Source organism: Hemibagrus wyckioides, linkage group LG06 (genome assembly GCF_019097595.1).
Source record: "Hemibagrus wyckioides isolate EC202008001 linkage group LG06, SWU_Hwy_1.0, whole genome shotgun sequence".
In the NCBI taxonomy this organism is placed as follows: Eukaryota; Metazoa; Chordata; class Actinopteri; order Siluriformes; family Bagridae; genus Hemibagrus; species Hemibagrus wyckioides.
Window position 1 is genome coordinate 9324408 of NC_080715.1, and position 16135 is coordinate 9340542.

Sequence of the window (16135 nt, forward strand, 5' to 3'; positions counted from 1 at the left end):
AATGGTTTGCAAAAACATAAAGACTCGTAATAATAGTAATGAATAACAAAGTCATCATTTATTTTTAGCAGGTCTTAATGGGTGACAGTGTTTTAGTGAAAATCACACACTGGTTTGAATGTTTCAGCACACACACACCAAAGTTCACACACAAACGTTTATCACATTATATTACACAGTGCCAGCTTTGTAATTAAGATAATCAACTTGTGCTAATTACAAAATAGCAGATTCAGTGGTACTTGTATAAGGATGCTTTCTAAACCCCTTATATTTGCGTACCATTTAAACATGAGCAGGATGATCAAGCAACTGATGTTTAGAGAGTCAATGTGTTAAATCATCAACTTGCACTGGGTTTAGCTCAATAATTGAAATAATTAAACTATGGTTATTTAATTCTTTAGTTGGTTTTTGTAGAACTTTAGCCCTTGTGTCTAGTCTAGTGTTCTTCCCACAATACACCTGCCATTATTTTGTTTTATCATGCCATTTATTTAGTCTAATAAAACTATACGTTAATGCAGTTTAATTATTACTGAAACTTCACCCTAGGAAATCTGTTTATCTACTTTGGTTATTATTTACCTACAGGTTTGGACAAAGAAAACTTCATGACTGTGTCAGAGTAGGGGCTTTTGGGTAAAAACCAGACTGTGAGATGGTGGTTTATACAAAGTAACATGGCTGTAGCTAAATTTGACACCTCACCATCACATTGGTTTGTGATACTTCCTCAAACTTTTACCAGAAAATTAGAAGCACATAGCTGTATAGGATGTATTTGTGTGCTGTAGTTTTGCTTCACTTGAGCTACAAGGCCTAAACTTCTTCCAGCTTGAAAATGCCCCTGTACAGAAAGTTACTGTGTATCTATTGTGTATCTAACTTTATTTCTTGTACGTGTGTGGAGTTCTGTATTCACTTTAAACCATTTTTTCCAATAGTGCAACTTTAAACCTTTTAAAGAAAACAACAAACATTAGATAGATAGAGAGATAGAGAGATAGATAGATAGAGAGATAGATACTTTATTCATCCCAAAGGGAAATTCACAGTTTCCAGCAGTATCCACAAACACAGGTAATAGATAAAATAGGAAGGAATTTAAAAATACTAAAATACCCAAATTAGGGTACAAAAATATAACAAATAATATATCAAATAACAAAATATTTATATTATAATTTATATTTATAAGATATATTTATATTATATATATATATTTATATTATATAATAATATATATTAATTTATATTTATAAGAAAATGGAATTCATTCAATGCTACTTTGAGGAAGGACATTCATATGCCACAATTTTCGACATACTGATGGCTTATCATGGCGTAAAGATTAGTTTGCGATGTCTAAAAACACATCTAAAGAGCGCAGGAATGTTTGGAAAATAAAACTATTCCAGATTAAAGAACATAAGGCGCGCTATAAAAGCAGAGTCCTTTCTCAAAGTAGCATTTTGTTTTGTTTGTGTTTTTTTGCATTTTATGTTTTAATGAAGTATCAAGGCATGTATTAGCATTTAAACCGTTCTATTCCCCACGGATGTTGAAATTTATATTAAGGTGGTTGTTCAATCCATCTTTGCTTGGTGGCTTAATTTTTTGGTGGACATAATTTAGTGGCTATAATGTTTTTTAATCTGTAAGATTTTATTTCTCTGGATTCATTAAGATAAAGTTTACTTTACCTAAGACTACTACCAAAGCTAGTGGCCTGGTGGTGTACTGTCCACAACTAGTTTTTTCAAGCTATTTAAAAATAAGAAATAAAAGCAGCGCTGTGGACAACAACCTCCTTATTGATTTACATAACATTCTACAGATGCTGTATCGGCATCACACAACTGTCACCCAAATGAGGATGGGTTCCCTTTTGAGTCTGGGTCCTCTCAAGGTTTCTTCCTCTTACCATCTAAGGGAGTTTTTCCTTGCCACAGTCGCCTCAGTCACCTCAGGCTTGCTCACTTGGGATAACATCTAGGACTGTTTGTCTGTTTGCCTGTTTATATGTTTGTTGTTTCTCATGTAAAGCTGTTTTGAGACAATGCTCTTTGTTAATAGCGCTGTACAAAAATAAATTGAATTGAATTTGCTTCCTATCTTTAATAACACTAAAAATACTTTATAATGTCTGTTTACTGTCTGAAAAGCATGGGTCACAGATGGAGCGTTTGCTGACATAACTGTATTCATAGTCTCCAATAAGGTCTTGTTTGTATTTCCATGTTGCCAATGGCCAACTCTGATTTGTGTTTGCACATTTCAGTAACAGCAAATGGCAGTAAAGAGAGGCAAAGGATCCGAATGGACATTCCCAAAGTAGATGTTGTGTTTGTGGGCACTGGGGATCTGTTTGCTGCTTTGCTGCTGGCGTGGACACACCACCACCCTAATGACCTCAAAGTATAATGCATGTTCTTATTATTATTTTATCTGATGAATCAAGTTCAACTCTTTCACTTCCTTCAAAAGTAATAGTCAGTGATCAGCTCATGAGTGAGATTAACAGTAGAGTTTACCCAAACTAAAATCCCCTAAAATGTCTTTAAAAATTTTTATTTTTAGCTGACATGTTCCCCAGGTAAGCAACGCACATGCACCCGGCCATCCACATGATGTAAAAGAAAACGTGATTCATCAGACCTTCTTCCATTGCTCCGTGGTCCAGTTCTGATGCTCAAGTGCCCATTGTTGGTGATTTCGGTGGTGCACAGGGGTCAGCATGGGCACTCTGACTGGTCTGCGGCTATGCGCAACAAACTGGGATGCACTGTGTATTCTGACACCTTTCTATCAGAACCAGCATTAACGTCTTCAGCAATCTGAGCAACAGTAGCTCGTCTGTTGGATCGGATCCATTGACCATCCATGATCCTGTCGCCGGTTCACCACTGTTCCTTCCTTGGACCACTTTTGATAGATACTGACCACTGCAGACCGGGAACACCCCACAAGAGCTGCAGTTTTGGAGATGCTCTGATCCAGACGTCTAGCCATCACAGTTTGGCCCTTCGTCAAACTCGCTCAAATCCTTACGCATGTCCATTTTTCCTGCTTCTAACACATCAACTTTGAGGACAAAATGTTGACTTGCTGCCTAATATATCCCACCCACAACTCACTTTAACAACTCTTTATATGCTTATAATCTGCTCTCACTACTAGACTGGTAAAATGTTCAAACTTACTGCAGTCTTTTTATAAACTGCTGAAACAAATTAAACTTCCAAATGAGAAAACAGCAAACCCCAGCAATGAGGGTTATGATGTACAGAGTCCAGCAGGTTTTGGATTCTGTAGCTGCAATGCCATTGAGAAAGTATTATAGTTAGTTCACAGTTCACACGGTACAATCCAAGATTTTTATGACGCATCTCAAACAGAAGCACTGGTGGTAACTGTTTAATGTCACTGAGGTCAACATTCTTGTCTACCTCTTTCCCAAAGATCAAATATTCACACAGTGTACAGCATATTAAGTGGAAGTGACCATTTTTAGTTTTTTTCACCCTGCACTCCAGTACATTTGACTTTAATTGGAACATTAAGAAGTTGAATAAATGTAGGATGACATCTTGCAAGTCTATGTTTATCTATTAAACTGTGCATCTATAAAAATGAACCACATTTTATGTAAACTGTGTAAACTATCTGGCAATTAAAAGCATTTATTCACTGTTTCAGTGAAGGACAGAGATCAAATAAATACTCACATGGTTTAAAAAACAGGTAGAAGGAACCTACAGATTTCCCATACTGGTTAGATGCCTCACAGTAATAAAGGCCGTTACTGTCAGGGGTCAGCTGAATCATCAGTCTGCTATTAACACCGCTGGAAAGAGTCTTTTTCACTGGAAAATATCTAAAAGGAAATGTGTTTGTTAATTAATGGTGTTGATTAAGTGTGATTATATAAACAGTATCTACACAGATAAACATCATATTCTGGGGGAAACTGCTTTCAAATCACTTATTTTGCATTTCATGTTTTAATGAAGGCTAAAGGCCTGCATTACCATTTAAACCGATCTATTCCCTAAGTATGTTGAAATTTACATTATTAAAGCAAAGTTAATGCTACTAGGCTCGCATACTTCATAAACATATATTACAAAATATCATCATAATATGGGTTTAAAAAATTGTGAATGGGCTTCTTCACACTTTCAGGTTTCTTTTGCCTGAAGAAACAAAAACACTTTTAAAATTAAATAAAATAAAATTAATTGAAAATTAAAAACTTGATGCACCTTGAGTTTTTTGGTGAAAAGGACCCAATGAATATTAAAATATTATTAAATTTCTCACTGTAGAGATTCCCTAGGAGCAAATTATTACCAAGAATTAGATTATTAACATATTTCTATTTCAAAATGACATGAGGATAAACGCAAAGTCTTACAATATAATAAAGTACTATATAAAAACAAATCTTCCTTTATTACCATAGTTACTGTATAAAATTAGAAATAACATTAATGGCAGTCTGGGAAACACGAAACCAGACACCTAAAGCCATACTGTAATAATATGGCTCATTTTCAATGGTTATTAAAGTCTGTACACCCATGTTAAAATGGCCAGGTTTTTTTATGTATAAACAATCACAATAACCTAGTGGCATTAGTATATGCCTGTGTTCAGAATGAACCAATCACATTTAATCTTTAATGTTCAAAATCAAATAGCTGTCAATGAAATAATTCTTATTAACCCCAAATAAATATCAGCTCCATGGTCTGTAAATAGCTTATAAAGCATGCCTGGTATCTCTCTTGTTAAAAAGAGAGGAATATAAAAGAATTTGAAGGCTGTCGGGAGCCCTATGGCTGCTATGCACCCCCATACGCAACAAACTGTGATGCATTGTGTATTCTACACCGTTCTATCAGAACCAGCATTAACTACTGCAGCAGTCTGTTCACACTGATCACACGGGCCAGTCTTCGCTCCTCATGTGCATCAATGAGCCTTGGCCACCCATGACCCTGACGTCCGTTCACCACTGTTCCTTCCATGGACCACTTTTGATAGATACTGACCACTGCAGACCGGGAACACCCCACAAGAGCTGCAGTTTTGGAGATGCTCTGATCCAGTTGTCTAGCCGTCACAATTTGTCCCTTGTCAAACTCACTCAAATCCTTACGCTTGCCCATTGTTCCTGCTTCTAACACATCAACTTTGAGGGCAAAATGTTCACTTGCTGCGTAATATGTCCCACCCACTAACAGGTGCCATGATGAGGAGATAATCAGTCTTATTCACGGCACCCATCAGTGGTCATAATGTTATGCCTGATCGGTGTATATTAAGGTGGAATGAATCATGAATAGCTCCAAATACCACTAGATTTTAGTTTAAAACCTTTAGGTGTCTGCTAGTAAGATGAAAATAAAAAAAGAAACATGATTTATCTTGGTTCACTTTTTAGTTCACAAAAACCTGCAGGGTGTGTAGACTTTTTATATCTATTGTACATATGTAAGCTGCAGCTTTTTATAATAAACTTAAACAGAAGTCTCAGCTCCATTACCTGCTCCAGGTGAAGTTTGTAGGTTTTGGATTAGCATCTGCTTCACACTGAAATTCACGAGTGTCCCCTTGATCACCTGCTGAAATAATTTTAACCACCTGAGGAGGATCTGAGAGAAAAATACAAAGAAACATTAAAGCTTTACACAATATAACATTCAGTGAAATAGAATTAAATGAAATGTGGACAAGTGCAAGTAAGGGCAAAAAGGACAAAGGAAAAATCCACTTGCATATTGTTCTTTATAATTGACATGCAGTCTTCAGTAGCATCCAAGCTTTATTTAAGAATACCCATTTGTGTGACTGTACATATAATACTATAGTTTTAGATGTCTAAATCCCTGTGAGATTTCATATTCCGTTAGTTTCAGTATACAATTATAAGCATCTGATTAAAAATGTGAAACTTGGCATCTTACAGTGAACATTCAATGTGTAACTCAGTTCCAGTTTCTCCTTCAGACCAGGGTGTGTAACTACACACTGAACATTCTTCTGGTTTAGATCTACAGATGCATTTACAATCAGGCTGCTTTTAACAGTGGCTCTTCCTTCAGAGTCCACAGTGACAGTATTTTGTACTTTCACTGAGTTATTTAAAACACCCAGACTCCATGATGCTTCTGCTGCAGGCTTTGCGTTGGATGCAGTGCAGGTCGCTAAAATCACATCAGTGTCACCAGCAACAGCAGGAGGATCAGCGCTCACACTGACAACCGGAGGAACTAAAAACAAACAAAAACACGAACAAGCATTAAAAAAACATCAAAAATGTTGTTTAACAAATCCACATTCTGTAATGTGTTTCATTAATGTGCATGTCTGACCCTGATCACTCAAGATTCGTAGAAGATTTTTTTATTGAACAGTGAAGTTGAAGGTAGAGTTTAAGTCACTTTAGAGCCGTACTTCACACTGCACCACTTTGCTGAAAGGTTTGTGGTGACAAGAAGGCAAAACCACTGGATGCCCAGGTAAGCTCAAGTTCAATTAATCAAATGCATTTTAATATGTATAAAATGTGTACACTGTCTTCAACAGCCTGAGTGTTTCATTTTCATATTTTTCTAGGCTCAGCCATTCAATATTTATGCCACAGCATTTTCAAATCATATGAACAGATCATGAATGTCAGTCAATAGAACACAGTAGACCTTTAACCCCAACTAATGTGATTAGCGGGCATTTTTCCACCTCTTACTTCTCTGCCATGACCTGACAACTGTACATTATTTACTCATTAAATAGACCTTTTAAGAATTACAATTTCATGATTAAAATATATTGGTGTTCAAAGCTTTGACTTGAATTTACCATGTTAGCTGCAGGGAGGGGTAAAAACTATGTGCTCATTCTGTATCTACTAATAGTTTATATATTCATCACAAATAGTTCTGTTTGTCTTTACTCTATGTGGCTGGATCCTGTAATGGATTATAAACCACACATAAATATGAGCATTCCTGGAAGATGTGCCATCAGCTTTCATTCTCAACTAATTATAACATTCAACAATATAAAAGTGCTATAAATACTTTATAATGATGGTATTTGGATGATCCATTCATACTCTTGGTCACATAAAACAAACGTTTAAACATTTCTAAGCTCTTATTGGTTTGACTCTGCACAAGGTTTTTCCTATTCTAGCAGTCTTGTCAATCACACAGCTGTCTGTAGGTCTAGATGTGATTTTGTATTATTTATATATTATATATTCACACATTTTGGCAGATTCGGCACTAAATGTATTCACAAACACCAGAACAAAGATTTGTGGGAAACTTCCAGCTAGGCATGGCACCTTCAATGTGGAAAATAAGAGAACAGGCCATTCCCACATATTATTTATAAATATTTACAAATTATAGATGCATTTAAAACATTTTTTCAGCTTCGATTGATTGAGTTTATCAAAACGTACAAAGAATTTTACCTTGTACCGTGAGACGAACTTCTGTTTCATAAGGTCCACTTGGAAACACACTGAAGATGCAGGTGTAGATTCCTTCATCTAAAACAGTAACATTACTTAGAAGAATTGATCCGTTCATTCGTGTGAAGTTCGCTGTGAATTTTACCCGATCCCTCAATCCGTTTATATATTCCTGTTTGCCACCTGAAGTGATAATCAGAATATCTGTATTTGTTGGCTTTTCCTTTGTTCGTCTTTGCCACCTAATACTTGTTAGAGTCTCTGCTGTCTCCACCACTTGACAGAACAATTCTGCATCATCTCCTGCTGTCACAGTCACATCCCGACCAATGATCCTTATTGCTGTATTTGAGAGAGAGAGAGAGAGAGAATATGTGAAATATGAATATGTTCACACCATGAGAATGAGCAAACTGTTGCTTTCCTCCAGAGAGCTTACTGTGTTTTGTGGACCTCTAATGTGCCATAAACCAATCAGAGTTCAGGTGAATGCTGATTGTTTAGTGGAGAAGAGTCTGATTTTGTACCCTGTAAGGTTTACCTTTCTTCTAGGAGTTTTAGGAAAGGTGTCAGAGTAATATTTTTCCAACATCTCAAGAGTAATGCAATTCAAGCCTGGGCTTCCAATCAAGGACATCCAGAAACTTGTACCAAAGCCATACCATTGTTATCTTTGCTGTGTGAATTGTCTGATTGTCATGCTGAAAAGGGTACAACTTCATATTGATGCCCATGGTTTTGGAGCAAAATGTCCACCAAGTTCATATACACTCACCAATCACTTTATTCGTTACACCTCTACACTCATTCATGCACTTATCTAATCGGCCAATCATGTGGCAGCAGTGCAATACATACAATCAAAAAAAGCATCTCAGAATGTAAAACACATTGAACCATGAGACAGATGAAACAACAGCAGAAGACCAGGAGAGGTTCCATTTCTGTCAGCCAAGAACAGAAAGCTTAGGCTACAGTTGGCACAAGCTCACCAAAACTGGACAGCTGAAGACAAACATACTTTTGGAACTATTCTGAAGTTTATTTCACTTATCTGGAAAAGAAACAGCTAGTCAGTCAGGGTCTGTAACAGGAGCAGATCCTACACATACTGCTAGCTTTCTGAGTTACATACATACAACACTGGCATAAAATCCTCTCGTATCAGGTATTAAACACTGTTCGGAAAAAAAAGGAAAACAAAAAGCTATGCTTCTTGTATATATTATGAGTATTGCTTTTCTTTTACATTGATTTTTGTTTTTTGCCCCAAACTGAAATAAGAGCCCATGTCTCTTCTCCACTCTGACTCCATGTGGTAAACAAAAGCATGGTGACATGACCTGTATAAAATCATGATAAGATGAATCAGCACAATACCATCATAGGATTCAAAATATAAAATGTCATGTTTATAATAGCTCAGTACCAAGAAAAGGGCAGTTCATAGTGAAAACCTCTCATTTAGTGAAGGATTGTTTGAACAATACTGTATACACTCATTTTCTCTGAGAGAAGAAAGAGCACATTGTGTTTTATTTGAAATGAACAATGCAAATTTAATACAAAATACCAAACAGTGATGTAAGAATCACAAATACAAACCAGCTAAAATCATCATATCAAGCTATAAACAGATCAATAGTTAAAACGATTGAAGTGATGAAATCCTTTGCTTTACAGGAAGATCACTGTGACCCTGTAACTTTTTGTAGAAATTATTGTAAACGCTACTTTACAATATTAGACGGAAAATCAACATTAACATGTATATATTTTTTAAAAATAGCAGTGAACCTACTGCATAATGCACCTCTCATGAAATCATGCAATATTGTGGTCTCATTAACTTAATGCTAGCACAACCTAAAATTGTCTACCACCATCTCTGGTATCAAAGCGTAAATGGCATCTGTCAACTGTATGCTGCCACGCCTTCTCTCCTCCAATCTTTCACACTGCTTTTGGGTGCAAAACCTCAACCTGGCTCTTCTTTGCTTCTCATTAATAAAGGGATTTTTCTAGCTTTGCATGACTTGCCTCTAGGGGCCTATTACAAACCGTCCTCAACGTGCACTTTACTCCAGCTGTTGTTTACCATTCTTTTTGTAGGTCACTTGATGTCATCCTGCGGTTGTAAGTGACACTTGAATGAGTTGGCCGTCATCCTGGTATTAAAAAAGCTTTTTAATAGTGATTTCTGCTTCAACAGGTCTCCTCAAGCTCTAAAGTTTAAGAAGTCCTACTGAAAAAGCACACAATATTTCATAATAGTGCCAAAACAGTAGTCTCATACATGAAAGTAACTATCTCTGCTGATTAGCTCACAAAAGTCTCCTTGTTCGAACACAATTGCCAATATTCAGTAGAATGTGTTGAAACCTTTCTTACGAATTCGCCTTATCTTGCAATTAGAACATAATTCCTGTTTCCTTCCTTCTGTAGTTACAATTATCTGCTTGGTCATGGACACAGTTCTTTTTCTCTAAAATAACACACACATATATACACACACAGACACAGATATATACACACATTGCACCACAGAGCACCAGCTGCACCACAGAGTTCCTAGTAAATTTCTACAGGAGTACAATAGAGAGCATTCTCTGCCACTGCATCACCGTATGGTACACCAGCTGCACCACAGAGAACTGGAGGGACCTGGCTCGGATAGTCAAGACTGCACAGAGGATTGTAGGAACCAAGCTTCCCAGTCTAGACACTGTCTATGCTAGCTGTCTACACAAGAGACCTAGCAACATCAATAAGGACCCAACCCACCCAGGATACAAACTGCTTGTGCTCCGGGCAAAAGATACAGGACAATGAACACACACAAACAGACTGAGGAACAGCTTCTTCCCCAGAGCTGGAACCTGAATCACCGACCCAATCCGTTGGTATTCGATTCGAGTTGATTGTCAAGTCAATTTGACCTCGGTGTACGAAAATATTTTCGGTGTACGACTCGACCATCAGGATTGCAACAAATATCGAATAATGAATTTTCATTTAAGGGGGGCACAATGGCTTAGTGGTTAGCACGTTCACCTCACGCCTCCAGAGTCGAGTCTCGCTCCCGCTCACTGTGTGTGTGGAGTTTGCATGTTCTCTCCGTGCTTGGTGGGTTTCCTCCCAAAGACATGCTTCTAAGGCTGATTGGAGTCTCTAAACTGCGTGAGTGAATGAGTGTGTGTGTGCCCTGCGATGGGTTGGCACCCCATCCAGGGTGTATCCTGCTTTGATGCCCGATGATGCCTGAGATAGGCACAGGCTCCCCCTGACCCGAGGATAGATCGGATAAGCAGTACAGACAATGGAATGAAAAAATAAAAAATAAACATTTGACTAACAGGGTAGAATGGTAAACTTATTGCAGCATTCCACGTATTGCATAGATGTGTTTAACATTTGAGTACTGAACAAGCCAAATACGAGTCTTCCTGAACTCACACACACACACACACACTGGTCCTCACAGATATTGAACCTGAGGATTAAGAGGTGTATAATATTGAGTCTATTCAGTAAAAACACAGCTGTTTTGTTTTGTACCAATCCACACAGTAACATTTTGGTATAACCGATACAGAAGAGCTCCTACCGTTAATGTTGGTGAAAAACAAAAGCACCAGATAAATCCATGTTGACCCCGTCCTGAAATACAACATTATACACCATTTTCAAGTTGATCCACCTGACCGAGCCGCGCGTCCATGAAATGGTGGAACTGAAGGAAAAAAACAAAAACAAAGGGTGCTTTATTTGTCTACTGGAGTGGAGTGGACCGGACTGGGTGTCACAAATGTTAGAAAAAATATATAATTGGTACAATGTCCACTATTCTGGGAGTACATTTGCAACCCTGTCCATTGATTGCTATTTTTGGACTTCCAGATGAAGCATCTCAGTTAAATCCTATGCAAAAAGTTATTAGTTTCACATCATTGTTGGCCAGACGTCGCCTTCTTCTCAGTGGAAGTCCTCTACCCCACCATCTCACTCACAATGGCTAAAAGATACAGCGTTTTTCCTTAAGCTTGAGAAAATTAAATATACAATACGAGGTAATACTTCCAGGTTTTTCCATAAATGGCAACCGTTTATTTCATATTTTACAGGCCTTCAGGTTCTGCCGGATAAGGTTCTTTTCTCTTTTGTGTGAATTAAAATGTATGCGTGTTTTATGTTTGTCAATTGAAAAGGGCCAGGACCCCTTTGTGGGTTGTTTGTTTTTTCTCTCTTTATTTCTATTTTATTTCTATTTATTTATTTTTTTTTATTGTCTGATCATTATTATTATTGTTGTTGTAATTATTTTCCCTTTTTCATGTAAAATCAAAATGGGATTCTGTAATGTTAATCATTACTGTATGTGACATATGTTTCCAATAAAAAGATTTTGCAAAAAAAAAAAAGAAAGAAAGAAAAAATATATAATTAAAATAAAACTACTATTCACCTGATATCTATTCACCTGATATACTTCATAATACACTATTTAAAAGAAATAAGATTGAATATTGGATTTAGGATACAGTACTATTAATTACTCTACTATTTTTTAAAATGCCTCCTATGTTGTTTCTCTTCCCTACGGTTTTATACTCCACACTCCAGTAGGTAGTGGAAATGCACCCCAAGCTCCAATAAACACAAGAAGAAGAAGACGACATCTACCCGAGGCTGTTTGTACTCATGGATATTACGGTCATTGATTTAATCCTGTGATTAAAAATGTCAACATTTAAATTATGACCGTGTTGTTCAGAGGTTGGATAATTTCATAAGACCCGGAACTAACGGAGATTAAACTGTTCAGATTTCCAAAATAAACAGAACGTAACATGACGCCTGCATTGCAGCAGTGAAGGGAGAAGTCTGGACACCAAGTAGTGATGTATTCTGCATCATCTCCTGAACTTTCACCTTTCCTCTGTGAAATACAAAATTTTTTGAAATCTTTAAGTCTAATAGAAAATCTTAAATCTCTGCTATTGTCTCGAAACTCGGATTTAATAAATGGAACACTGATTTTTTCCCTTTCCTTTTTAGTTAATTATTTTGTCCCTTTATTTAAGTTTACTCTGTCTAAGTTTACATTCATTTGCATATTTTTGTTAAGTTTGATTTATATATTTATATATATATACACACACACACTATATTGCCAAAAGTATTCGCTCACCTGCCTTGACTCGCATATGAACTTAAGTGACATCCCATTCCTAATCCATAGGGTTCAATATGATGTCGGTCCACCCTTTGCAGCTATAACAGCTTCAACTCTTCTGGGAAGGCTGTCCACAAGGTTTAGGAGTGTGTTTATGGGAATTTTTGACCATTCTTCCAGAAGTGCATTTGTGAGGTCACACACTGATGTTGGACGAGAAGGCCTGGCTCTCAGTCTCCGCTCTAATTCATCCCAAAGGTGTTCTATCGGGTTGAGGTCAGGACTCTGTGCAGGCCAGTCAAGTTCATCCACACCAGACTCTGTCATCCATGTCTTTATGGACCTTGCTTTGTGCACTGGTGCACAGTCATGTTGGAAGAGGAAGGGGCCAGCTCCAAACTGTTCCCACAAAGTTGGGAGCATGGAATTGTCCAAAATGTCTTGGTATGCTGAAGCATTCAGAGTTCCTTTCAATGGAACTAAGGGGCCAAGCCCAGCTCCTGAAAAACAACCCCACACCATAATCCCCCCTCCACCAAACTTTACACTTGGCACAATGCAGTCAGACAAGTACCGTTCTCCTGGCAACCGCCAAACCAAGACTCGTCCATCAGATTGGCAGATGGAGAAGCACGATTCGTCACTCCAGAGAACGCGTCTCCACTGCTCTAGAGTCCAGTGGCGGCGTGCTTTACACCACTGCATCCGACGCTTTGCATTGCACTTGGTGATGTATGGCTTGGATGCAGCTGCTCGGCCATGGAAACCCATTCCATGAAGCTCTCTGCGCACTGTTCTTGAGCTAATCTGAAGGCCACATGAAGTTTGGAGGTCTGTAGCGATGCAGAACTCTGCAGAAAGTTGGCGACCTCTTCGCACTATGCGCCTCAGCATCCGCTGACCCCGCTCCGTCAGTTTACGTGGTCTACCACTTCGTGGCTGAGTTGCTGTCGTTCCCAAACACTTCCACGTTCTTATAATACAGCTGATAGTTGACTGTGGAATATTTAGGAGTGAGGAAATTTCACGACTGGATTTGTTGCACAGGCGGCATCCTATCACAGTTCCACGCTGGAATTCACTGAGCTCCTGAGAGCGACCCATTCTTTCACAAATGTTTGTAAAAACATGCCTAGGTGCTTGATTTTATACACCTGATTCTGATTATTTGGATGGGTGAGCGAATACTTTTGGCAATATAGTATATATATATATATATATATATATATATATATATATATATATATATATATATATATATATATATATATATATATATATATATATATATATATATATATATATATATATATATATATATATATATATATATATATAGTTTGATTGTATTTCTTCTATTTAACTGTGTATAATTAGTTGTATCATTCAATTTTTACACCTGTATCTTGTATTGTTATATTTTATTATTGTAAGTGTTTTTGTGATTAAAATAAAATAAAATAAAAAGTAGCAATGCGTTTACATTGCAGCACTGCTGCTGTGGAAATTTCAAGAGCACACTGGTAGGCACGGGCAAGAGTAAAAAGTTACACAATTTATTTGTGCTGTTGCACAACAGGACTAAACGCTCTTCACCCAAACATGAAAAGGAAGGGGCCTGATCATTTATTTACCTTGATTATTTATATTCAGTATTAAAACAGGATTAAGGAAAGGAAAACACTGGCAATCACTGGCTACATTACAACACCTGATCGTCACCTGATCCAGATAGCTCTGAGTTTTGCAATAACCGTTTACTTCGAGCCAGAAAAAGTACCTGCTAGTCATTTTGTTTTCACAGATCTGTGATTTAAAAATTGTGCCAGAAATATTTCAGGACCAGACACATTTATCGTTTACTCTTGAAATGGTCTGTAGTGTGATTACATAATTTCCCTCTACAAATCTATTTTTCAATCCATCTACCCATCCATCTATCTGTCTTCAGGGCATAATAGTCCAAAGCAGTTGCACACTGTAACTGATTAAAACTTATGAACATCAATTATTGTGAGATTTTAACATCTGCACAACCAAATTTGTTTGGCAGTGAAACACAGTCAGCTCTTTTCTGCACAACTGTACACTTGGGATAAATAAAAGGTGAAAACTAAGCAAAAACATGGTAGTGCGAGTCACTTAGAGTCGATTTGAGGATGTTCACACTGGATGCGTCAATTCCATCGAAGCTTCACGTCACCTCTGATCAGAATCCAGACAGCAGAGTAAATTGAAGTGTGCTCTACAAAAACCTGTGGCATCTGTCAACAGAAGACCAACACAACTGCAACACCATGTCCAGTGTGAACAACCTTGTTGATAATAATGGGAACTATTCTATTCTATTCTAACTATAATGGGAAATCAAATCTACCTAACATAACACAGGCTGCTTTTCACCTACTTACATCAGTAGTTATGGTTAAATTGCAATGAATTATAGCTATAATATACATGGAGTGATGTTAGCTAGGTGTAATAGAGTGAAATGACAGAGGGGAATGCACGAAGAACATGAGGTGCTAAAAGACTTGAAAAACCAGAACACCTGCCAAAATCAATCAGCAATTAGAAAGCAATCCTGCCCATTGTAAGTGCAAATTAATATCAGCTGGTTCAGTCCCAAGTGATGGCCTATAAAAAATTCTCTCATTACCAAGGTGTCATCAAGAAACATCTCATGATGGGTACAGAAACTACTCAAAACTTCCGAATGGTCCAGTGAGCATTGTTGGGTCCATAAACTGGAAGTGGAAAGAACATCATTTCACCATAAACTGGCCACGACCAGGTGCTCCTCTGACAGAGGAGTGAAAAGAATTATCAGAAAAGTTGTGCAAGAGCCAGGGACCACTTATGGAGAGCTTCAGAAACAAAGCTGAAAGCTGATCCCTTGCTGACCTGAGAAGTGCTTCTACTCCAAACTTGAAGGCAGCATCCCTTCTGTTTGAGCAGGGAATGGACCTCACCAGTCATCCACAGAAATAATATGCAATGAAAATAGTTTTCAGTCAAGTCCATATTCAAATTCTTTAAATGATGGTGTAGATATTTTGATTGAGCCTTTTCTAATGGGTCATTTTACAAACACTTTTGTCCCACACAAAGCACACCATATCCCAACTGACACCCAACAACTTGTCCAGACAATGCCTCACTGTTTCACTCATTATTCAATTATAGTAGGACTTATATAAAGGAAATTCTGTAATAAAAACTCAAATGAAAAGAAGGAACAGAAATGTATCCAATCCAACATGCGACATTAATATTCTCTAGTGTTGGTTAAGATTTCCTTATAGGACATCAAATGTTATAAATCATGACTCTGTAACTTACCACCTTTGGTGTAGATTCAATACCGTGACAATTTACAGTCTACAGTTTGTAGTGTTCAGCTGTTGTACTCATTTGTTAATTAAATATAGGTTATGAAATCTCTTGAACAAATACGTTTCTCAGTA

At 37.4% G+C, this 16135-nt stretch overlaps 1 protein-coding gene across 1 annotated transcript in view; it reads right to left on the reverse strand.

Annotated features, from left to right (window-relative positions):
- Positions 1–1254: 1254 nt before the first annotated feature.
- The window catches only part of LOC131354639 (hemicentin-2-like), a 29654-nt gene continuing 14773 nt past the window's right edge, over positions 1255–16135 (reverse strand). The window contains exons 8-12 of the mRNA XM_058392531.1: positions 7493–7834; positions 5976–6281; positions 5555–5663; positions 3732–3880; positions 1255–3318 (exon numbers count right to left, since the gene is read on the reverse strand). Coding sequence (XP_058248514.1) covers positions 3203–3318; positions 3732–3880; positions 5555–5663; positions 5976–6281; positions 7493–7834 — 1022 coding nt within the window. The 3' untranslated portion in view covers positions 1255–3202. The remainder of the gene's footprint in view (positions 3319–3731; positions 3881–5554; positions 5664–5975; positions 6282–7492; positions 7835–16135) is intronic.